The sequence below is a fragment of the Camelina sativa genome, chromosome 14, assembly GCF_030686135.1.
Source record: "Camelina sativa cultivar CO46 ecotype springtype chromosome 14, ASM3068613v1".
Taxonomy (NCBI): domain Eukaryota; kingdom Viridiplantae; phylum Streptophyta; class Magnoliopsida; order Brassicales; family Brassicaceae; genus Camelina; species Camelina sativa.
This window is the reverse complement of record NC_141893.1, coordinates 12,851,961-12,876,597: the sequence shown is the minus strand read 5'-3', so window position 1 is coordinate 12,876,597 and position 24,637 is coordinate 12,851,961. Positions and strand designations below refer to the sequence as shown.

Below are 24,637 nucleotides of genomic sequence, written 5' to 3'. Positions count from 1 at the left end.
GACCCCACATTCATTCCCAGTATATGGGCCCACCCATACCTAACCTTTACCGATCCTACAAATCTCCACATGACATTTTTCCGTGTTTTGTCTTCACTCGCAAAATTTCGACAATCACTTCTCAGAAAGTCACTTATCGTGAAACTTTTCGAGCTCAAGCACGCTTAATTGTAGAATTTCTCAGGAAATTTCACCAAAAAGATAAGTTCACTTTAGTGACATAGGTGATCAAATCAATTCTATTTAACCTGTCTCCAAACTAGGATGTCACACTCATCTAAATTTGGCTCTTATACCACTTGTAATGCCCTGACCGACACATTTTTGTGGGCTTCATGTCCACTCCCGATCCATCGGCCCATTTATCTTTTTTTGGCTAGCTTTATTCACTATTAAGGGTTTAGGATCCATCGGCCCATTGAATGTTTTTGCTTTTTTCTGTTTATATTGTCATGGTTTTAATTAGTTTTTCTGTAATTTAAAACCGCATTTATTGCCTTTTTACCCCTCTATTGGGCTTTTGCTTTTCTCTTTTGGATTTTTAGACTCCAGAGATATTTAATATTTTCGTCGACATATTTAAAATTTTCGTCAACATATATAATCTAACAATATTTTTTCTTTGCAATATTAAACAAAAACATATACCAAGAAAAATGTCAACATGGATCATTGTTAACACTTTGTTTTTGGCCTCTTTAGCATTTATGATTAAATTTATGATTTATACTATTCTATGATATTGTAATATGTTTCAAAAAGTACATGGGCAAAAAATATAATAATTTGTACAAAAAAATTGAAAAAAATATCAAAGGTTACAAGACTTATATCAACTACAAGCTTATTATATACTAGATAGTGAGTCACGCTATACAACGCATATATATATTTACGTAAATTTGAATTTGTTAGTTACAAAATAGTAGTAAAAATAATATTTCTTTTCTATATTATATAATTTTATATATTTAATATACTTAAATTTATACTCGTGATTTTTACCCATAGTCGGTACCACTATTTTGGTTAAGGTATATAATATCAAAATTCATTAATTATAAATTCTGTAAATTCTAAAAAAAATTTGTATAGACTCATGATCTGGTTTTACAAATTGATGTGATCGTGTTTAGAGATGTTAATATACCAAATTTACATTTGTGATTGGTGTTAATATTAACACCATTGTAGTAATTGTTATAACATGTTAGTATATTAATTTACAATTAGATTATGTACACGTATATTGTCAAAGTTTTTTTTATAGGTGGAAATTCTCTTTTTAATATAGGTTAAATTACATTTGAATTTGTAAACATTGGTGCATGTTGAATCTGGGTAATATGTGTAGAACCAAAAAAAGAAAGGAATAAGGTAAAATTTTTATTTATATTTTATTTGTAGATGTAGATTTTAATATAAATAGTTAACCTTATACACTTAGTATTGTTTACATAGAGAATATTGTGTATAAAATAAAATTTTATGAATTAAATAGTTTATTATTGTTTTCTAATATTTCTGAAACAATAAATCAAATCTGTTAAATAATTTCATTAAATAATTTCGAAAATATTATTTATAAAGCAACTAGATAAGGATCCGCCCGATGTGGGGGTTTAAATTTTGTAAATAAAATGAAATTTAATAAAAATATATTAAAATTTATTGTACATTATTTATAAAAAAAATTTGCTATAATACAATGATTTATATCTATATACAAATCTTTTAAATATCTTACCATTAAAAATGTATTTTTTACACCTAGATATATTGTATGTTACAAATATATTATTTACCACCACCTAGAAAATGTCGATATGAACAAATTAAGCCAACTATTATATGTCTCTTTACTTTCACTTTTTCATAATTTCTTTAATCACTAAAATTGTTGGCTTAAAAAATATTTTGAATAAAAATAAATTACATCACAATAGTGTATGACTAACCATAGAAAGAACCTCGTTATGCCCTCTTCCCTTATGGAAAGAACCTTCGCTCCGCCTTCCTCCCTTGGAGAGATAACCTTGCATCCAACCTCTCCCACCTTCCTCCCTTCGGGAGATAACCTTGTGTTCAACCTCCTCCACTATAGAGAGAACCTTTGATGTGCCCTCCACCTGTGTGGAGAGAACATGTTCACTTCTTTTAGCTATCTCAAAGTGGCTTGCTCCAGCAACTATTGAAACTAAAGACTATTTTCCAACGTCACAAAATCTTTTGATAGTAACTAATGTTAAATTTCCCAATAAATTTCATGGAAGTTTCTTTGACAAACCATTATGTAGCCTCTGTCTCCAAACTCCTATAGATCTATCAACAACAATTTATGTTTTTCCAGTCTATTTATGTTTGTAGGCTTGTGTTTAATTAGCCTAATTTATCCAACCATTAGGTTGATGACATTTGCCTCTTTATCTCCTTTTGAGATTGAAGGAATGGTAACAATTTTGTTGGCACAAAAAAAAAAAGGTCTATGACCAACCAATCAAGGTTGAGAAATTAAAAAAAAATTAATTTGATATAATTAACGAAATAATATAAAATTATAAGCATGGTAATATATGAATCTCAAGTAATTCAAAGATGAAAATATAAATTAAATAAAATAATCTAAAACTACTACAATAAAATTTAAAATACTGATGCATATATTAATCTTCACTCTTTTTTTTTGGTCAACATATCAATCTTACCTATCCCGAACTGAAAAAGTAGAAAGTAGGAGTATATTTTAGTTTTAAAAAATAAGGAAAATTTATCTTCCCATTAAAAAGGTTTGACCAATAGAACAAAGTTGAAAGCAATATTTTTGAAAAAATTATTTTGTTAGATGAATACTATGAGACGATCTATGTTTATATAGAAGTGAGTATTTACATTTTTTAAAATTAATAATTTTCTGTATATTTTCCTTAATATTTTTTTCTATTTTATGAGTAAATTTATTCTAATGAGCTTATTGTTTTTGTAAAAATTCATTGCTTCCCACTTTCTTGTAATACGTACTATCGTTCGACGATAAGAACACTTGATCTAGACCATAACATGTGTCACGATCTGATAAGTTACTATCTTTGAGAACCAAACTTTATATAATAAGATATCAGTTTTTTTTTTGTTAGTTCTTAAATTAATTTTAATGCAATGACATTTTGCAATATGCCACATATATAGAGATATTGTTCCAACCGAATAATTAGATTTAGAATATATATATATATATATATATATATATATATATATATATATCCACAAAATTGAATTTCGAAATCTAAAACTTTAGTAATATATTTATATATCGAAAAGAAAGTTTTTCCCAAAGTATGTTTATAAAATGGTACATATGACGATTAATTGAGTTTCAACCAAATACGAGTAACAATTTATGAAATTTTTCGTAACTTTTAAATTTTAATATGTAAATATTAAATCATTTCTAAAGTAAATGGATTTGTCTTTTTCGTCTTTGAATTCAAAAGTTTTCTAAATTAAGGTTATTATAATAAGTAACCGTTTTCTGAAATATGTACAAGCGACAAGAATATTAATGGGGAGTAAATTTATATTTGACGAAACATGAATGGTTGTTAATTGAGTTTCCTCAAAGTTTAATATGCCAACTATCAAACCAATTACTAAAGCTGCAAAGATTCATTTTTTCAATGTTTGAACTAAATAATGTTTGCACAACAAAAAAAACTTCAATATTATAAAACTTTAGATTAAGGATTACCTTTAACAGAGTAAATATAAGGATGAGAGCCAGGCAACTCAAAAATAAATAAAAAGAGTCCTCTCTATCTCTCAGAAAAAAAACAACACAAACAGCCAATGAGCTTCTCGTGGTCTTCTGTGCCATAAAAACCATTATATACATTCAAACACAATCTGGCGCCACATATACATATGTATGTATATGTCTTAGCCTCTATATATTCATATCTCTCTCCTTGTGTGAGTGGTGAGATGGGTATCCCCATAAGCTGCAACATCGAACCATCTGCAACATTTTGACTCGTTTCTTTTTGTGTTTTTTTTCAACATCTGTCTCTCCTTCACTCGCTCTCTCCTAATCAATCTCCCCAACGACCTCTCTTCCCCCCCCCCCCCCCATTCATATCTCTCTCTCTCTCCCCGGGAAAAATGGATAACTTCTTCCCCTTTTCCTCTTCTAACGCAAACTCTGTCCAAGAATTCGCTATGGATGCTAACAACAATCTCTCGCACTTAACAACGATGCCTACTTATGATCATCATCAGGCTGAGCCTCATCACTTGTTGTATTCCTACCCGGTGGAGCAGATGGCAGCCGTGATGAATCCTCATCAGCCGCTTTACTCATCCGATGCTTATCCTCAGATCCCGGTTTCACAAACCGGAAGTGAGTTCTGTTCTTTGGTTAGTAATCCTAATCCTTGTTTGAGACCAGAGAGAGGTGGCTTGTTTCTTGATCCGACGAAGATGGCCAGGATCAACAGGAAGAACGCGATGATCAGATCAAGAAACAACTCTAGCCCTAATTCTAGTCCAGATGAGGTGGTTGATTCAAAGAGACAGGTGATGATGCTTAACATGAAAAATAATGTGCAGATCCCTGAGAGAAAAGATCACTACCCTCACTCCACTTTCGATAACAAGGTTTTGTTTTTGCTGGTCCAAAATTTTGAATTTATACGGTTTTGTGTTTATATTTGTCTCTACGATACATTTTTTTATTAAAAAAAAATTGATTGTTGGTTGTTGTAGAAGCTTAGGGTTTTGTGTGTGAAGCTTTTGAAGAACAGCGATGTTGGGGCACTTGGGCGGATAGTTCTCCCAAAGGTATGTAAATTCTTTCAATTCAGTTCACTCAGAAATTTGTTCGTTTTGTTTTCATTATTTTTCTTCGTTTTCAAAATAACTCAACATTTCATTATAGGAGAATATAGGATTTGACTACCACCATTTTATAAATAAGATTTTGTGGAACATAGCACACAAATCATTGTGGCCACAGATTTTCTCATTATGCAGTTTCACTGACTATTTTATTTCACATTTCATTTTCATACTAATATATTTAGTAGTATTTGTCTAACCAATAATAAGTTTTTTCGTCTTTAAAAGTAATCGCACGAAAAACAAGATGAGTATGAAACATGAGTATAGAATCAAATTAGTTTGGTTTCTGTACGTAATTTTGTATTTTGAATTTTAACATTAGCATGTAGTGTATATATGAATTAATTTAAAGTTTTGTAGACTAGTTTAAGTTTGAACTTATTTATGTATGGCTCACAATTTTTGCTATTCATTTATATTTAACTAAGATGAAGATGTGAAAATGAGTTTATTTTAAATTATGGGGTCGAAGAAAATGGAAAGTCGTCAATATGCCTTTCCTATTAAATGGATTCTCTTAAATGATTTACCTCGAGAAACCATTATATGGCATGGGAAAGTGAAAAAAAACATCATGGAAAAGGTTCTACTACATATCTTGGTTTTAAATAAACATTAATTTAAAGTTATTTTAATGATAATGGTCATATCGATCGTTGTTATTTTTCTAAGTAAGAAAGACGTTTATCTATGGACTGCAGAGAGAAGCCGAAGGAAAGCTTCCGAAGTTATCTGATAAAGAAGGAATCGTTTTAGAGATGAGAGATGTTTTCTCTTTGCAGTCTTGGTCTTTCAAATACAAGTTAGTCTCATCACTTTTTTGTTACGACTTCTTGTTAGATTTCGAGTTGTTTTTATTTATCAATAGCGAATAATTTTACGACTAGAAAGACTATTAATGCCATAGGTTCTGGTCCAATAACAAGAGCAGAATGTATGTCCTCGAAAACACAGGTAAATTAAGGAATTCAACATCATTTCATTCAAAAGTATATAATACTATTAATTCATGTAAAACTACTCTTTTACTTATATGGATTTTTTTTATTTTATTTTTTGTGGTCATAACTAAAGGAGAATTTGTGAGGCAAAATGGAGTAGAGTCGGGAGATACTTTAACAATATACGAGGACGAAAGCAAGAATCTCGTGAGCACTCTCTTGTTAACTCCCTTTCCCCTATATTTTTAATTATTATTATTATTATAAAAAGACAAAAATAAGTTGAAAATTTATTAATTAGTAGACTGAAATTGGAAATCTGAAAAGTAGTCATTGAATTCAGTTTGTTAAGCATACAGACAAAAACTTCACTGCCCTTTTATTGGCCTTTTCCTGTCAATGATAACATTAAGTTACATCGAGTTTATAATTTTCCTTTTTTGGGTTAATTTGGTTTGGTTATGACTTATGATTTTGTGTGTGTGTAATATCTTATTCACTTGTTCTTATTAAAGTACTTCGCTGTTACAAAGCCGGGAAGACAAAATGGAGGAAGAGGAGTTGAGTCGATGAAAGTGAACGAGATGAACCACTACGAAGAGATAATGTATGATTTCATGCCAGGAGACGAAGAAGAAGCTTCTATTGCAATGCTCATCGGAAATCTAAACGATCACTATCCCAACCCTAACGATCTTATGGGCCTCACCATTGATCATCAGCACCATCAAGCCGCGTCCTCGTTGCCATCTGTGGATTATGCGCACGTGGGTTCACTCGATGATCAAGTGAGCTTTGACGACATTGGGTGGTGATGTAGTGGAAGTTCATATAGGTACCCCAATGTGAAAATGGAACTTGGGCTATACAAAGAAGAGAGATTAAAAGAAAAGAAGATAGTATATTTCATCATCTGAGATTTACCCCATTTGAGATTCATATCCATATATTGTTTTTGTTAACAATGTACTGAAAAGTTTTTTAATTAAGAGAAATTATCATTTACTAGGTTGGTACCTGCGGCATAGATTTTTTATTTTATTATTTTTTTGTTTTTTATTTTTTGAAATAATATTTGTTTTTGTGTTGTTTAGAATCAAATATTATAATGAGGAATTCTTCAAAAATACCATATTTAATTTTTTTTCTCAAAAATATCATATTTGAATTTTTTCTTCCAAAAATATCACAAAATGTTTTCCGAAAAATACTACAAACACAAAAAAAACTGAATTTTTAGTAGTAAAATTTATTTTTCTAGGTTTTGGGTTAACAAATTTAGATTTAAGGTATAGTGTTTAGGGTGTAGGATTTAGTATTTACGATTTAGGGTTTAGTTTTCAATATAAAACTTTAGTTTAATTTTGTGGTATTTTTGGAAAAAAAATCATTTTTGTGTTATTTTTGAAAATAAAACTAAAAGTGGTATTTTTTAGAAAACATATTTTAGTGGTATTTATAAGAATTGCCTTATTATAATTAATAAAGTTTTTTTTATCATGGAATGGTAATTTTTTTGTTTTTGTATTTCAGTTATTATTTGTTGCATCATTATTATTTTTTTGTTATTCTAATCAAACAATTTTTCTTTTGTCTAACTAAGTTGGGACTTGGGAGACCCAATTTTTTTTATAAAGTTAAAAGAATAAACAAAGAAAAGACTAAGAAATACCATAAAAAAACAACGAACTGGACTCGTAGATAAATTTATTACCAAAATCAAATTATTTTGTTAAACCGAGAAGCTTCTTACTCTTAACTCTCTCTTTCTTTCGGAGTGAGAGAAAACTCTGTTTTTTTTCTTCCATTTAACATCATGGATCTTCTGACAGTAGTACGTGTGTTTATTTTTTTCATAATTTTTGTAAAAAAAAAAGATGGAACCAATTAGATATATAAAAAAATTGTCATATTTTTTTTCAATCGATTATAGTAATATTGAATTCAATAACCTATGCCATATTACAATTATCATATTACCAATAGTCAATAGCCAATAGGTTGTTAGGATGTGTAAGTCTAATAGTTTTTTTTTTTTTTTGATCGTTAGTGTGATAAACATTCAATACAAGTAACTACGTATTCCTTTTATTAACAGTATGAGTTACACTTTGAGCGTAGAACTACTTCGGGTGTTCCTTCTCCTTGCTAAGTGCCAGGTGTGAATTTGTGATTTATCTTCGATAAGATGAAATATTGCTGCAAGAGTCAGGAAGACAGTTTGACAAAAAAAAAAAAAAAGTCAGGAAGACAATGGTGTGTTAAGAATCTTAATATATAATTTCAAGTCTTTGTGGTGTTTGTTTGTTTGTCGGGTTGCTACTATCATGCTCTTGTTCATATCATCACGTCCAGTCAAAGCATTAATTAACTTACTTTGTAAGTCTTAGCTTTGCTAGTTTTTCAAACAGAGTTTTATCTTCTGATACTTCAACCTGCTTGCTACTTATTCTTATTTCTTTATATTTTTCCTTATACTTAACTTGTGGAGATTTATCTTGTACTTTACTCATGGTCTTATGGGTCTGAACTATGATCATTGTGGAGATCGCTCCTCTCTATCTTGCACAGTTTCTAAAAGATTCGGCGAATAACCTCTGTAACTGGACTAAATCATTCTTCTCAAATCTTTGCTCCAGCTTTGCCTCTTCCTTCCACGGAGTCGCTTGCAATAACTACAAGGTTTATAAACTCTCATTAACAAACCTTTCTCTCATTAACAAAGAATTAATTATTGCATTAAGAAACAGTTACAACAAATTCAAAAACACTGAAAAGGTATATCACAAGAAAATCTGTAGGTTATTGTAATCTATAACAAACAGTTATATATTGTTTAAACTCAAAAGGGTTTTTGAAGCTAAAGTTGCATATACACTAAGATAAAGTTGCAGAGACATTCTAAATGCTTTAGAGTTTTTAAAAGTCTTGCATTTGTTCTCATCGATCAACAAAAGCTTCACTTCTTCTTTAAACAATCCAACTTTCCAAATCGCACAAGTCTTCTTCAGCAATGCTCTAGCTTCTTTCAAACCCAAATCAGTAAACAAAGATATTATATATCACATTGGTAAAGTCATAACAAAAGTGAAGCCACCAAACTTAAGAAGAAGAAACTAACCACCATGAAAGAGAAAAAAACATGAGCAAGTTTCAAAGCAAAGACGCGTGAAGGAGAAGAGCAAACAAAACGCTGAAGCCGCTTAAAGAGACTTCTTGACTCTTCTCTTCACCAACATTCATAGTAATTTTAAGTTTCAAACACATAGCTTATATCAAAAAAATTATCTCAAATTCACAGCTTTGAAGTCTTCTTCAATAAGTAAAACACATAAAAGCATAGAATTTTGTTACATGGAAACTCAAAGTAGAAGAATCATAGTTAGACCAGAATAAAAATCAAGCACCAACATCGTCATCCGAACTTTGTGCGATCGTCACGTCCAGAAAAAATATGATCGTTTTTACCCTTCTTCACCCACACCATAGATGACTAATCATGTTTCTGGTTTCGGTAATAACCTTGTCTAACATGCTCTCCCTTGGACGTGTATAATCTCTAAGTGTCCTCTTTCACTGGCTTACTCTTCTTTTTCTCCCTTGGATCTCCTCCAATTTCAAGTTTCAAACACAACTTATATCAAAAATCCATCTCAAACTGAAAACCTAGAAATCTTCCACAATCCCCCAAATTAAGAGACATAAAAGAACATAATTTTGTTAACTGGAAACAAAAATTAGAAGAATCATAGTTAGACAAACTAAAGCAATCACCGATTATGCGATCGTCGGAATTGTCAAGAATAAGAGTTTAAATTGAGATGCGCAGAAGAGAAACAATTTTGTTAGGTTGACATAAGAAGAATAAGCTAACTTCTGAAATCGATCGATGAAGAGAAGACAATTATGTGTCCAGTGTGGCAATTGTAAGCTGATCTGTATTATTTCTTTTAATTTAATTGGTTAATAATTTTAATTGATGTGTCAACACGTGTCAAAAGAGGAGAGCAACACCTTCTAGTTTTATTGTATTGATGTATATTAGTGTAATTTACCAAAGATTCGTTTTGAGTTTTATAAGCCGGAAGATATTTTAACATTTTGTTAGCAAACAATCTTTATTTTATTTGTTGGAGATATGTTTTTTTTATCAATTTTTGAGATTTACCAAATAATTGTATATATATTGATATGCTCAAATTAAACCCTAGAGCTATTTTCTCAAATTAAGAGGCCACTGTAGTACTTAGAGCATCACCAATGATACTCTATTTTTGCCTCTATACTCTATTACTGAGTAATTTTTGCTCCAATAGTACTCTATTTTCACCTCTATAATAGATATTGCTATTTTTTCTCTATTTATAGAGGAATTCTATTTTTTCCTCTATAAATAGAGGTAAACTATTTTATTTGCCAAGTAGTCCTCTTAATCTTTAACTTCTTTTATTTATGACCAAAATAAATAAAATAAGTATTTTTAAGAACTAATTATAAAAATTTAAGTATAAATATTTATTCTAAAATATTGAGACTACCATTTGCAAAAGATAATTTTATGAAAGTGTTACAAAATTTAAAGTAAAATGGATTAGTTTGCAACTTTTAAAAATAAAAGGTATTAATTGTAAAATAAAAATAGAATCTATTGGGAATATTCTTTTATAGAGGAAAAAATAGAGAAAACCATTGGAGATGGTCTTAGAGGTCGAATTCCAAAAGGACTCAAGACTACACAATAAATTATAGAGTTTTATAATTAAGCTAAACAAAATATTTTGAATTAAAATAAACATGCAAATATTAAATAAAGGCTTGTGAAAATTCAAGGATCAAAAAGGTAGGTGTAGGGAATTTCTCAGGAAATTATGAAATATTAAATCAATAATTAAATAGGATTCAAGCAATTAAAAATCAGATCTAGAACTCAAACTTTTTTGTAAAATAAATCAGTTCTCACTGCAAATATTATTTAAAATTAAAACCAGAAAATCCAAATCTCTTTGTAAAATTCTAGGTTAAAAATCAGCTTTGAAAACATGTTTAGATTTTTCACAAAATTACTAAATCAAATCGCTTTGCAAGAAGTAATTTTGATCATCAAAAGGTTTTGTCAGGAAAATCAAATATATTCTCATATCAATTTATTTTCTTAAGTTATTAATTCTAGATGGCCAATCAAGGATTAATATGAAGAACAACCTATGATGAAGATCTAGAAAGATAATGAATCCTAAATAAACAGATCTAATAAATAATAAAATCCCTGTGAAAAACTTTGAACCTAACAAGCAAACTACTCAGACATATTCAATGAAGAACAAAACATCATTCTGAATAATAAGCAATAGATATTAAAAGAGTAAGAACTTCTTGCAAAGTTCTAGAGACTAATGATGCAAATATGGAAAACTTCGGGCTAGAGACTAATGATGCAAATATGGAAAACTTCGGGCAAATTTGTAAACTTCCAAAACTTGTTTCTCTCTCGGCTAAACAGGGTGTCGATCGATGCTAAGGCAGTGTCGATCGACACTCTCATCCTTCCACGGCTCCAAGTTCTCTTCCTTAGCTGAATTGTTCCGTTGACTTTCATAGCATCCCAAATTCAAACCAAATTTCACTACTTCCTCCATTAAGCCTTCATCGGTGGGTCTCATCAATTTGATTAATGTCAAGAACCTTATAGACTCATTCCCGTACTATACCATAACAAGCAAGATATAACTTTTACAACATGTGGTACTCTTTCTCTCCCCTAGACATATTCTATTCTTATCTTCCATTTGAGCTTTGCTTTGCTGTTTTTTTTTACTATTATTTTTTTTCTCAAAATTGTAGGCGAATAATGGGGTCATCGGTAATTTACCTACCCCTCGATTCCAAGCTTTGTGTGATCATTTGACTCAAGAATAGAATAATGAGGCCACATGTAATTTACCTACCTCTGTAAACTGATCAATCATCTCATCTTTTATTCACTCATTTTTTTAAACAAAGCTCTCAGGGACTTTTTTTTTAACTTGAATAAGGGAGAGGAGTACCATTTTCTTTTGAAAATCTTACTTGTCAGGTATGAACAAGGAGTCAAGCTCTATGAACATCAATCTCCTTGATGAGTTAAAAAGAAAAGTGCAGAAGTTACCTCAGGCTTTTATGGATTCTGTTGGAAATTCGGATGTCTCTGGTTTACTGGTCAGCCATTGAATTTTTCATTAGTCAGATTTGTGGACTCAATCTGCAGCATTAATCAACCACGGCAATACACTAAAAAGAAAAATCATAGCCCTAAACAAAAATTTTGACTCAATAAAACAATTTTTTTTTTGTTCGACTCACTCTCAAAAGCAAAAACATTGCTTCTTTTATGTCCTGCAAAATCATGAACAAAAGAAACAAGCGCTCTACGATAATCTCGTGGCTTGGATAACTGCAAAACAGTTTTTGTACCTTTGAAATTCTTATTGATGATAGGAGAAGGTTTGGGTAAAGAAGATGCATACCTTGGCCTTACCTGTGGACTCTGGAGTGTGGAGTGGTGACTTTTCTATCTTAGAATAGTTTTCTGACTTAAAGCATAGAGAATGTCCTGCGAGCTCTCAATTCTGGTCAAGTGTGGGCTCGGTCGTGGAGGGGTGTTGACCGACATTGATGGTGTGTTGATCAACACTAAGCCTGATGCTCGTGTATTTGCTTCTTTGCAGCTTATCTAAGCAATCTTCTCAACAAAAAATGTTTGTCCATCAATGGTAGGAGTTCTCCTCAGCTTATCCATCTCAAAGTTCATAACCAAACCTTCCACATTCAGTGTTATATGACCCTTCTTCACATCTATGATGGCACCAGCTGTAGCCAAGAAATATCTTCCCAATATGAGAGGATCACTAGGCTCTTTATCATACTTCAGCACCACAAAGTCAGTGGGAATCATGAAGTTTCCAACCTTAATTAGAATATCCTCTAAAACACCTTCAGGGATTCTTCGGGATCGATCAGCTAAGATAAGAGATATCTGAGTTAGCTTAAAATCTGCCATCCCAACTCTCAGAGCAACAGAATGTGGCATCAAGTTGATGCTAGAGCCAAGATCACAAAGTGAGTGAGCAAACCTTCCTGTGGAGATAGAACAATCTAACACAAAACTTCCAGGATATGGTAACTTCTTTGCAATCCTACTCTGGATCATTGCACTCACTTTCTCAAAGACAACTACCCCTTGCTTCTTCTCTTTCTTCCTCTGTGGAGGCTGGTTCAAAAGAATTGCACTGACATCCTTGGTAAGCAGTGCTCCTTCTTTAGGGCTCAAACCATTGGACACCATTCTCTTCACATACCACTTAAGTCCAGGAGAAAACTTGACTACATAAACTAAAGGCATCTCAATCATTACCTTATCCATCATTGCCTTGCATCTAGCTTCCTCAAGCTCCTGCTTGAACCTTCTTGGCTTAGGAAAATGAATCTTCGGTTGGTACACCCTCTCATCAGCTGGAACCTGAGATTTTGCAACTTTGGTTTCTGTCAGAGATGAGTGTCGACCGACCCAGGTGGTGTCGGTCGACACCGTCATCTGGAGTTGACATCTCCGTCGATTTTTCTCCTTATTCTGCAGAAACAATTTCACCATCATCTTCATCTCTCACTGATATGGCATTGCAAGCATGCTTGGGGTTTGATTCAGTTCTTTCAGGAAGAAAACCCTCTTGCTTTTTAACAGACCCAGCAGTTTGTGCCACTTGACTCTCCAACTGCTTAACATGTACATTCAGTGCATCAATTCTTCCAGTAATCTTTGTGTAGACATTATCAATCTACCCATTGAATGTCATTGATAACTGCTCATGACCTTGCAAAAGTTGCTCTAGCATAGCGTCCATTCTAATCTCAGAAGAAGTCTGTGGAGGAGGAGACTGATAAGATGAGTTCCCATATGTTCTAGTATAACCATTGTTCTGTTGCTGCTTCTGATAATCCGGCTTAGGAGTGTAACCTGAAGAGTTCCCACTGTACGGCTTGTTGCTTTGTTGATTACCGAATCTCTGCCCTTGATACCCAGCTCCATACACGTAGTTGACATTCTCCGTTGTATTCTCTAGCTCTGGCTCAAATGTCTCAATCTCAACAGCAAATTGGACTGACTTCTTACCCACTAGAAGATTGTGAACTGAATCCATCTTGGCATTAACAGAAGCTAGCTGTTTTGAATCAAATCCTCCATGCAATCTCTTCCTTTCAGCATCTGCTCTCTTAGTGCTATTGCTGGAAGCAAGATTCTCAATCAAATTCTCAGCTTCTTCTGGATATCTCATCTTGAAATTTCCATGGCTTGCAGCATCCAAAGCTATCTGATACTCCCAATCACACCCACTGAAGAAAATACTCAGCCATTGAACTCTTGAGAAACCATGGTGTGGACAGTCCCTCTGATAAGCCTTGAATCTCACGCAAGCTGCCTTGAAAGCTTCATCTGGTCTTTGCTTGAAGTAGGACAGCTTGACTCTCAGCTCATCAGACATTGTATCATCATAGAAATAATTGAGAAAAGCCACCTTGATGTCTTGCCACTTTGTCAATGAACCGGGTGGCAACTGCTTCAACCATTGATGCTTCTCCTGCAAGTGAGTATGGGAAGAGTTTGCAGTATATGTAATCCTCAGTCACTCCATTAGCCTTGATACTGGTCACAAGATCCTCAAAGTGCTCAATGTGGTCCATAGGTTTCTCATGGGGCAGGTTTGAGAAAGTTATTTGCCTAACTAGCTGGAAGTATGTAGGCTTAAGCTCAAAATCATTCCTTGGAAATGGTGGTGGAACAATTTCAGATTGGTTCTGATAAACGAGGTCAGCTCTGTTGAAGTCTGCAATGGTCCTGATCAAGTCCAGGTTATGCTCCTGTCTTCGAACTGGATTTTTTATGTGGCTTGCAGCTCCACGTCCGTCTGCTGGAAGGGGGTGTCGATCGACACCCAGTTGGCGTCGATCGACACCATCGTCTTGCTCGTCAACGACAACAGCTTCAGCAATCACATTGCCTTCTGCATCAATCTTTTGACCCTGCTCATTGCGCAAGTGGCACTCTTGATCCCTCAAAACACCAGCCTCATCAAATCTCAGAATGATTGGATTGACCATCTTTGCTGATTTGGCTGCTTTTCGGTTTTCACGTTCAAGTTTTCCCAACTCTTGATTTGTAAGCTTCACAGTAGGACTAGTCTTGTTGCTCTTTGTGTTAGGCTTATTAGGCATGTACCTAAAACACACAAGAGAAGAAAAACAAAAACGTGTTAGTAGAAAATAAAAAGAAAAATTTAGACAAAATTAAAAACTCAAATCTATGGTAGATCAAAGATTCTCCGGCAACGGCGCCAAAATTTAATATGCTCAAATTAAACCCTAGAGCTACTCTCTCAAATTAAGAGGTCATTGTAGTACTTAGGAGTCGAATTCCACAAGGACTCAAGACTACACAATAAATTATAGAGTTTTATAATTAAGCTAAACAAAATATTTTGAATTAAAATAAACAATGCAAATATTAAATAAAGGCTTGTGAAAATTCAAGGATCAAAAAGTTAGGTGTAGGGAATTTCTCATGAAATTATGAAATATTAAATCAATAATTAAATAGGATTCAAGCAATTAAAAATCAGATCTAGAACTCAAACTTTTTTGTAAAATAAATCAGTTCTCACTGCAAATATTATTTAAAATTAAAAACAGAAAATCCAAATCTCTTTGGTAAAATTCTAGGTTAAAAATCAGCTTTGAAAACATGTTTAGATTGTTCACAAAATTACTAAATCAAATCTCTTTGCAAGAAGTAATTTTGATCATCAAAAGGTTTTGTCAGGAAAATCAATTATATTCTCGTATCAATTTATTTTCCTAAGTTATTAATTCTAGATGACCAATCAAGGATTAATATGAAGAACAACATGTGATGAAGATCTAGAAAGATAATGAATCCTAAATAAACAGATCTAATAAATTATAAAATCTATGTGAAAAAAACCCTGAACCTAACAAGCAAACTACTCAGACATATTCAATGAAGAACAAAACATCATTCTCAATAATAAGCAATATATATTAAAAGAGTAAGAAGGGAGTTCAGGGATTCTTCTCTCAAAGGAGTTCATATCTCTCTCCCAAAAGCTCTCAATATCTCTCATGATTGCAGAAAATAAAACTTGCTATAATCAAACTTCAGGGTTTACAAAACTTAAAAACAATATATATATATATATATATATATATATATATACATGTCCTAAAACACGTCCAGGGACTAATGATGCAAATATGGAAAACTTCGGACAAATTTTGTAAACTTCCAAAACTTGCTTCTTTCTCGGCTAAACAAGGTGTCGATCGATGCCAAGGCAGTGTCAATCGACACTCTCATCCTTCCTCGGCTCCAAAATCCCTCTAATTGCTCCAGTTTGCTCATTCCATGCCAAAATCTTATAAAACCTGTAAAGTCTCTAAAACATCCTATAAAACAAATTAAAAAACTCAAAATGTACATTTATGTCATGGTTAAAAACCATAAAAACGATGATATATCATATATAATAACATATTTGTTGACAAAGGACATGCATGGGACATTTTGTACTCTAATAAGTCTTCCTTAGATGTGGGTGGGACGAAACGGTTCAAACAGAACCTCGCAAATCTAAGATTTCGGAAATATCACATTGAAAAAAGCATACATTCATGTCACACCGGTGGAAAACTGTTTTTTGAGGGAAATTTGTTGGACCAATCATGGGTACTGATTAACTTAATCTAAAAACTAACCCATAAGCGGAGAGTTATCACATCTTTTATATATTATCCGAATATTTTTATCCCAACCGATGTGGAACATATTGGACTCTAATAACGTTGGATTTTGAGTGATTATACGGGTAGACTATTATGACATGCTCCGTTTTGGGCTATAGCCAATGAAGCAGGTGTTTTAGACATAATTATACATATGCTATAATGGCATCAATTTTAGAAAAGACGTTGAGATGGTCAACCCGAGTTTATAAACCAAAGAAGTTCACAATTTGAACTTTTCATGAACCTTTTTGAGTCTTTTTTTGTTAATGGGTTCAAAAAATGTTGGCTTTAAACATAAAAATACTTAGAACCGGCTCATTAGACCACAACAAAACAAACATGGCGCAACTCCACTGATTCATTAAATTTATGGTGAATTTGCCTACTAGCCATAATGGCAAATTTAATGAAAAATATAGCCATATAATATGTGAAATTAAGTGAGTAATCAAAGGATATTGTGAGATTACCCTATTACACCCAAGTGGTGATGGTGGTGATGGTGGCCGGAATTGTGGCCGGCGAAGGTGGTCGCCGGAGTGGTTGCCGGAATTGTAGCCGGCGAAGGTTGTGACAAGAAGGTGGTCGTCAGAGTGGTGGCCGGAGGTGGTCGCCGGAGTAATGGCTGGCATAATCGCCGGAGTGGTGGCCGGAATGTGGTCGTCGGAGCGGTGGTCGAAATGTGGTCGCCGGAGTGGTGGTTGGAGGTGGTCGCCGGAATGTGGTCGGAGGTTGTCGCCGGAATATGGTCGGAGGTGGTTGCCGAAATGTGGTCGAAAGTGACTGGAGGTGGTCGCCGGTTGTCGGAGGTGGTCGTCGGTTGTCGGAGGTGGTGATGAACTGGTGGTGGGTGTGGTGGTAGATAAGAGTGTTAAAGGTTAATTATGTAATTAATATATAAAATATAAAGTATATAAGAGTTTGATGGTTAGTATAGTTAGTGGGTGAATTATAATTTTTTTTATGTTATACACTACAATTTCCCTTAAATTTAAATATATATTTTTTTCATAGCTAATTTGTACGGCGTTAGCTATGAAAGAATGAAAAAAAAAAATCACAAGCTTGTGTGGGAACTAGGAAGCTTCGGAAAATTATCAAAAACAAAAATTGAAAGATATGTTTTGTCAATAATATGTTACTATTGTCAAATTATATTGTGTATAGATAATTATTTCTGTATTTGGAAGTACTTTTCGGTTAAAAAATATGTTACTTGGAAAGATTGTCTTGCATTGCACGCGATGAAAAGAGAGTGTCACGTACAAGTTTTCAGAAAAGGATGATGCACATATAGAAGTCGGTAATTCTAACAGCATTTTCTAACGATTAGACAAAACAGAAAGTAAGAGAAATTTTATTTTCCACAATTAGAAAACTAAGATAAGTTATTCAGCCTTATTTCTCAAACTTGATTCCCTAACACTAACCCTAAACCTAGACTTTGTAAGTCCGACGCTCTAACCCTAGCCTAAATTCTAGTCCAAGCGCAAAACTATTACCACTGTACTGTCAAAACTGAAAGTACATCGAAGCTCTTCAAACCATGGCCCACATACTCTCTAATTATATAGCCCAAATTAGTTACTTAATAATCCAAACTCAATCAACCTGAGACAGTTAACCCTGTCACTCTGTCAGAGAAACCCGTTACCCAGTTAATGAGAATACCGAACCTTATGGAAACCCAAAAATAGAGATAAAATCCCTGATGCAACACATATTGTATACTTGTAACACAGTAACACTCGGTATTCAATAATATTTATAAATGTTGTGTTTTAAACCGATTTCGTTGCAGAACGTTTAGTAACTTGTTTGTTTGTGTGTGTAGGAACGAGATAGAACGAGAGAGAGAATACACGAGGATTTACAAGTTCCCAAGGTCAAAGTGACCAAGGTACGTCTTGGAGAGCTAAAACCAGCTCTCAAGGTTTATATATCAAGCGTTAAACAGAATACAAGAGACCAGAAAAATGAACAACCCTAGAGAGATTTACACCAAGATGAGAAGGAAGAAGATAAGCTCTAAACCTTTATCTTTCTCTCTAGATCTTTCTGCCTGATACTCACGCTCCTCTTACACTTTTGTCTTCACCCTGTGCTCTCCTTATATAACCGTTGAATGCTTCTCTTTACAGCTCACATTCAACTTTTGGAGCAACAAACCTTGGAGCTGGTTCTGTGTACGGTGACACGTCCACAAGGCGACACGTCATAGAGTATTCCCGAACTTGTACCTGGGCTTTGATAACAGATGGAAGCTTACCGGACCTTATCCTACCACAAGGCCCAACCTATTTCATACCAAACCCAAAACCTTGTCGGACTGAATCGACTTACAATAAATAAATTGTAGAGTCAATATATTTATATAGTTTCTTGGGTACAATCAATTTCACATGACAAACAACTTTCATATTAATAATACTTGTCAGTCAAATTTGATATGGTTTATGACATTACATGTATAGGTAGTCCAATATCCAATTGATCCTGAGTAAAAACATACAAGCGAGTAGAAGACCAGAATGCATACCAAGTTACGCGATTTGACTCCTTTTTTCTCTCTCTCATTGGACTTACGCTATAGATCTTGGATATAACACGATCGCACTAAAATGGAAAATCCCATGCATATATATTGGAGTTAAAGTTAAATATGGGAAATAGATGTTCAAATTTAATAATCGTTGGTGTTCTCCGGGATAGGCTCCTCGCTTTGCTCCGAAGGATGATTGCAGAATTTCACGTGACTACGTGAGCTTGTTTCACTAATTACTACGTAATAGATAGGATCCTTCTCCTAGTTGACTAAATGTTATTCGGTCGTAAGAGTTGATATCTAGATCTATGCACAATAAACCATAAAATAATTCTACATTTATAGCGCTTGGATATTAATACAAGAAAAAAGTACTTTTTTAGATTAATACTAGTATAAATTAGGAGAAGGTAAAATTTCTAAATTCAAAAAAAATACACATTTGGATTGAAATCATCACTCTTAAACCTCCTACATAAATATATAACCTCGTTAGTCTTGTAAGTATACAAATTTACACAAGCATAACTGTTAGTATAACTTAGGAATATAAATTACTATCTAACCTTCATATTTTAAAAAAAAAATAGTACTACTCCGAGTGGGTGAATTTATTGACATTGACATTAAAATTTTATTAATTATTACCCCATTTTTCAAATCATAGTCTCATTAAATTATAATGGATTCCAACTCCCAAGTACTCAAGCTCCTAAATTTAAAAACGTAGGAAGCGTGGAATTTCGATTTAGACATTAAATGTGCAATGTAATAGTATATGTCATGTGTAGACTATGAAACAATGTATGAACGTTCACAAGTGTGTATATATGGGCTGTGAACTTGTGATCGTTCATCGCACTTTGAATTTGATCGTCACAAAACTTTGTGGGCAGCTCCGGGATATTTAAAGTTTGCTTTTCAACGGTGGAGATTGTAATGGACAGTTAGTTTTTGTTATGTGGTTCAATCTTTAAAGCTGTTTGTTTATGTTTCTCTATCGGTTTAATTTCAAAGTTGTTTTGTTGTTGTGGCTGGTTGTAGGGCGTGTTTAGCTGTGAAAATTGTTTCAAAAAAAATTCTTAAAAACAACTCCCAAATAATAGTGTGCTTAACCGGTTCCAAATGTTTTTGTCAATCAACGTATTAGATTCTCAATGGGAAATTGTTTGATTATTTTTGTTAGAATAGGAAATTGTGTTGCTGTGGAACTTAACCCTTTGTTGATGTTGTGAAGATCCGACAATCATGTCGGACATTGATAAACCTAACTATAACACTATGATTCTATCCTATACACTAACGAAAAATTATACTCCATACAAAAAATATAAGGACAAAGACTAGCACGAAAGTAGCCATATTTTTTGGAGGAAAATGTGGTAAGTTCACGATGCATACTTTTTCGGACGTATTTATTGTTTTCATTAAATTCAGTAAAATCATTAAAGCAAAGAGAATCATTCCAACGACAAGAATGATTAGTCTACATTGTAAACGTAATGATACACATCTTCGCGTTTTCCGATTTAAACATTTAAACAATTATGGCTCATAATTGTGTCATATGATCTATAGCGAAACGTTAGACAAAAGCATCCAAAGATAGGTTTTAATTTGAAAATATAAAAAAATAATGATAGGGTGCGTCTATCATATTTCCCATACTTTTGCAGGTAACGCGAAAATGTAACATGACATGTCTCTATCCGGACAAAACATAGTTCTCCCGCAACGTTAATAATTCAAGTTACCCCCGTTCGTGAATATTATTGATCATTGTAGAAAGAAATGGTGGGTTTGAACCTTTTTCGTGAATCGCTTTAGATATTTAACATTAATTTAACACAGAAAAGAACAAAAACGACAGGGAAAGGAAAAATATCTAAACGTAACAGTTTTAACTAATTGAGAAAAAGTTTTCTCAATTATAATGGATTTAAATTTGAGCATGGTGGCTAGTTAAGAGATGGGTGATATTTGTATTACAGAGTTGTCTTAGTATTACTTATTATCATGTTTATCGGCAACTGATCCTAGCTAGTTGTCTGCGTAGGACTTTTGGAGTTACCTGATCAAATTTTGATGTATGATACAAAAAAAATATATATTTTATGCAATTGAGGAACATGTGCAACGTAACGCAGCAATTACTCTCAAAGTCTGCAAAAGATGTCATCAGTGATATATTGTGAGAAATTAGTTAAAACAACATCAGATTTTCATAAAATGTGGTTTCCATGCATTCATCACAATTAATGTAACTAATGGCAAACTCACTTCGACGCTACTTACGTATCGAAACATATAGTTAAAAATTTCATGTTTAGTAGGACATTTGCAAATTAAATTCCTTTTGTAGAAGGGTGGCTTAATCTGTGCAACAATGCTCTCCAATCAAAATGTTCTACTACTTTCAAAACAGAGTTTGTTTTTTGTTTGGCAAAACCCATTATAAAGTACATTTCTGATGCTTAAATATCAGAAAATTTTACTCGATCATACATGAAACACATCTCCCGCAAATATGATATTACCGTATGAGTTGGTACTTTCTTCGACTATGGTTCTGCAACTAAAATAGCTATCAATACATTGATTTTCCTAAATCCACACATATAAATTATCAAAAACTTTTGCATGTAATTGCTTTGATATCATCATGTCAAAAACAAAAGTGCTTTCTTTGATATCATGTCAAAACAAAAAGGACGCAAAACAAATTATAATGAAAATTCATATTCAACATTACAATGATTCACGCTATAAAACAATTCCTCCAGATTTTATATTCTTCCAATATATTACTTTTGTTAAAGTATCTAAATAATGTTCTGTTTCGATGGATCACCAGTGATAGTAGTAAAGTTATATATCCAGATCCTTTAACAAACAAAACAATAGTGAAGTTATTTTGTTCTTGTCATTCACTTACATGCATACATTGAATTGAATTATGTATTGTAAAGGTAAAAGTATTAAATAGTTATTTGGTTTAAAAATAAAAAATGCATTAAATATACTAAAGAAAATACATCCTTTGTGATACAAAATAAAATAAAATATCATCTATTCTAAATTCTATTACAGAGAGTATATATTTATTACATATATATAGCCAGAATAATCGATAAACAAATACTGCAACTTGACATAGACGATCTAAATCTCACACCGAGTCTCTTATTCTAAATATTTACTAGATGGGTCAAGATCTTTTTAACACATTGGGTTTAGCGGTGAGCTAAGAAACTTTATTTGTGGACATAATTAAAAAGTTTATGAATCAATATCTAATGATTCATCTTACTTTGACAAAAATAAATAAAGTTTTCATCTGAGTGTCTAGTAGAAAAAAGAGTAACAAAAAAAAACGAATAGTACAATGTAAGAAGAGGGGCTAATGTGGTAGTAAAAAAGTAACTAATAATGGAGTAACTCATTTCGATCGTTTTTAAAATTACTATTTACAAAAAAAAAAAAAAAAAATAAAGAGTTATTTCATGACACTAGAAGCGTGAACCCTCTCTCCTATATATAGACCCATTTCATAGTCACAATTCATATCACTAACCAAACAAAAAAAATGGGGTTCGTATGTAAGAGTGTATTAGTGAGTCTTGTAGCACTTTGGTGCTTCACTTCCTCTGCCTTCACTGAAGAAGTGAACCATGTGTCTCAAACCCCTTCTCTAGCTCCTGCGCCGGCTCCGTACCACCACGGTCACCACCACCCACACCCTCCCCATCACCACCACCCTCACCCACATCCTCATCCACCGGCCAAATCACCTGTTAAACCCCCGGTTAAGGCACCAGTGTCTCCACCAGCCAAACCTCCGGTTAAGCCCCCAGTTTACCCTCCCACCAAAGCTCCAGTTAAACCCCCAACCAAAGCTCCGGTTAAGCCACCAGTTTCCCCGCCAACCAAACCTCCAGTTAAGCCCCCGGTGTACCCTCCCACCAAAGCTCCGGTTAAACCTCCAACTAAAGCCCCGGTTAAGCCACCAGTTTCCCCACCAGCCAAACCTCCGGTCAAGCCTCCGGTTTACCCTCCCACCAAAGCTCCAGTGAAGCCCCCAACTAAGCCCCCGGTTAAGCCACCTGTTTCTCCTCCCGCTAAGCCACCGGTTATGCCGCCGGTGTACCCGCCTAAGTTCAACCGTAGCCTAGTCGCCGTTCGTGGTACAGTCTTCTGCAAAAGCTGCAAATACGCTGCGTTCGACTCACTCACAGGCGCTAAACCAGTCGAAGGTTTGAACCATTTTCTTTATTTATTATCTTTCACTTTCGTTAATTATTTCATACACTCATAAATACGTCAGTAATAGTAATAATCTTGTGAAACAACTCGACCTGCATACGCATTTAATTCGGTACTGTATACGTATATTTGTTTATAGAATAATACGTATTTCATACCAAAAATCATGACGCACACTTCGATAATAATAATTCAAATTTCAAAACGTTACAAGTGGGACCTTTTGGTACGTAACTAGTCAATGTTTCGAAAAGAGGAAAAAAAAAGAAAAGAAAAGAGAGTGACTATGTACACTTCTGCACTCATCAGTCACTGTTTTTTACAGTCTGGCCCATAAATTTCACTACTTCCCAAAAGCATATAACTATTCCCATTAGTTCAAAAAACAGATCTAACGTGTATTAATTATATATTATTTCTTTATGGTTCGTGCAGGTGCTACTGTGAGACTAGTGTGCAAGAACAAGAAGAACATAATCTCGGAGGCGACAACAGACAAGAACGGATACTTCTTTTTGTTGGCACCGAAGACGGTGACTAACTACGGTTTCAGAGGATGCCGTGTCTATTTGGTGAAATCAAAGGACTACAAGTGCAACAAAGTCTCCAAACTCTTCGGTGGAGATGTCGGCGCTGTGCTCAAGCCTGAGAGAAGCCCAGGAAAATCCACGGTGGTGATCAACAAGCTGCCCTACGGTATCTTTAACGTCGGTCCATTTGCCTTTAACCCGGCTTGCCCCAAATGAAGATGAACCCTCTGGTTACTTTCTTGATTACGTCGTCGTGTTTGTGTTAAGATTAATCTCGTGTTCAAGAAGAGTGTAAGAGTGAGTGAGAGAAAGTGAGAGAGTTATGTGCGTTGGAATTTTAATGTTAGCTAGTTTTTTTCTTAAGTTGAAATGCTTGGATTTTAATTATGATGTATTCTCTCTCTCTTTTTAAACGACTTTGATTAAGTTTCGTTTGAATAAAATAGTACTACTAGCTTTTCAAGATGATTTATTTTTCGATCTTATTCAAGCTTGCAAATGACTAGAGTGAAGTGATTCCATTAGATAACATAACACATTGAATGAACAAAGAGAAATATTAAAAGCCATAAATGAAAGCGTCCAGGCGCTAGTTTAACGATAGAGTTGTATACTATTGCAATGCCTATTTA

General features: G+C 33.5%; 2 protein-coding genes across 5 annotated transcripts; both read left to right on the top strand.

Annotated features, from left to right (window-relative positions):
* Positions 1–3,791: 3,791 nt before the first annotated feature.
* LEC2 (AP2/B3-like transcriptional factor family protein) lies at positions 3,792–6,842 on the top strand. Of its 4 annotated transcripts, none has more exons than XM_010462314.3 (6): positions 3,792–4,650; positions 4,759–4,833; positions 5,595–5,695; positions 5,801–5,847; positions 5,968–6,041; positions 6,350–6,842. In XM_010462314.3, exons 1-6 carry the CDS (start codon positions 4,156–4,158, stop codon positions 6,647–6,649), a joined length of 1,092 nt encoding a protein of 363 aa, XP_010460616.1. In that variant the 5' UTR covers positions 3,792–4,155; the 3' UTR covers positions 6,650–6,842. The 4 variants fall into 4 exon arrangements, with proteins under 4 accessions (XP_010460616.1, XP_010460618.1, XP_087339491.1 ...); XM_010462316.3 differs by having other exon boundaries at positions 3,916–4,650; positions 6,368–6,842; XM_087483365.1 differs by lacking the exons at positions 3,792–4,650; positions 4,759–4,833 and adding an exon at positions 5,334–5,476 and having other exon boundaries at positions 6,368–6,842.
* Positions 6,843–22,658: 15,816 nt separating this feature from the next.
* LOC104741438 (non-classical arabinogalactan protein 31) lies at positions 22,659–24,468 on the top strand. The gene is made up of 2 exons (XM_010462312.3): positions 22,659–23,465; positions 23,911–24,468. The coding sequence occupies exons 1-2, from the start codon at positions 22,799–22,801 to the stop codon at positions 24,219–24,221; spliced, it is 978 nt and encodes a 325-aa protein (XP_010460614.2). The 5' UTR covers positions 22,659–22,798; the 3' UTR covers positions 24,222–24,468.
* The last annotated feature ends 169 nt before the right edge of the window (positions 24,469–24,637 follow it).

Coding starts and splice junctions, on each gene's coding strand:
- LEC2 (XM_010462314.3), top strand. CDS start 4,156: ATGGATAACTTCTTCCCCTTTTCCTCTTCTAACGCAAACTCTGTCCAA. Junction 5,696..5,800: donor TCTTGGTCTTTCAAATACAA/GTTAGTCTCATC, acceptor TTAATGCCATAG/GTTCTGGTCCAATAACAAGA. Junction 6,042..6,349: donor AGGACGAAAGCAAGAATCTC/GTGAGCACTCTC, acceptor TTCTTATTAAAG/TACTTCGCTGTTACAAAGCC.
- LOC104741438 (XM_010462312.3), top strand. CDS start 22,799: ATGGGGTTCGTATGTAAGAGTGTATTAGTGAGTCTTGTAGCACTTTGG. Junction 23,466..23,910: donor AGGCGCTAAACCAGTCGAAG/GTTTGAACCATT, acceptor TGGTTCGTGCAG/GTGCTACTGTGAGACTAGTG.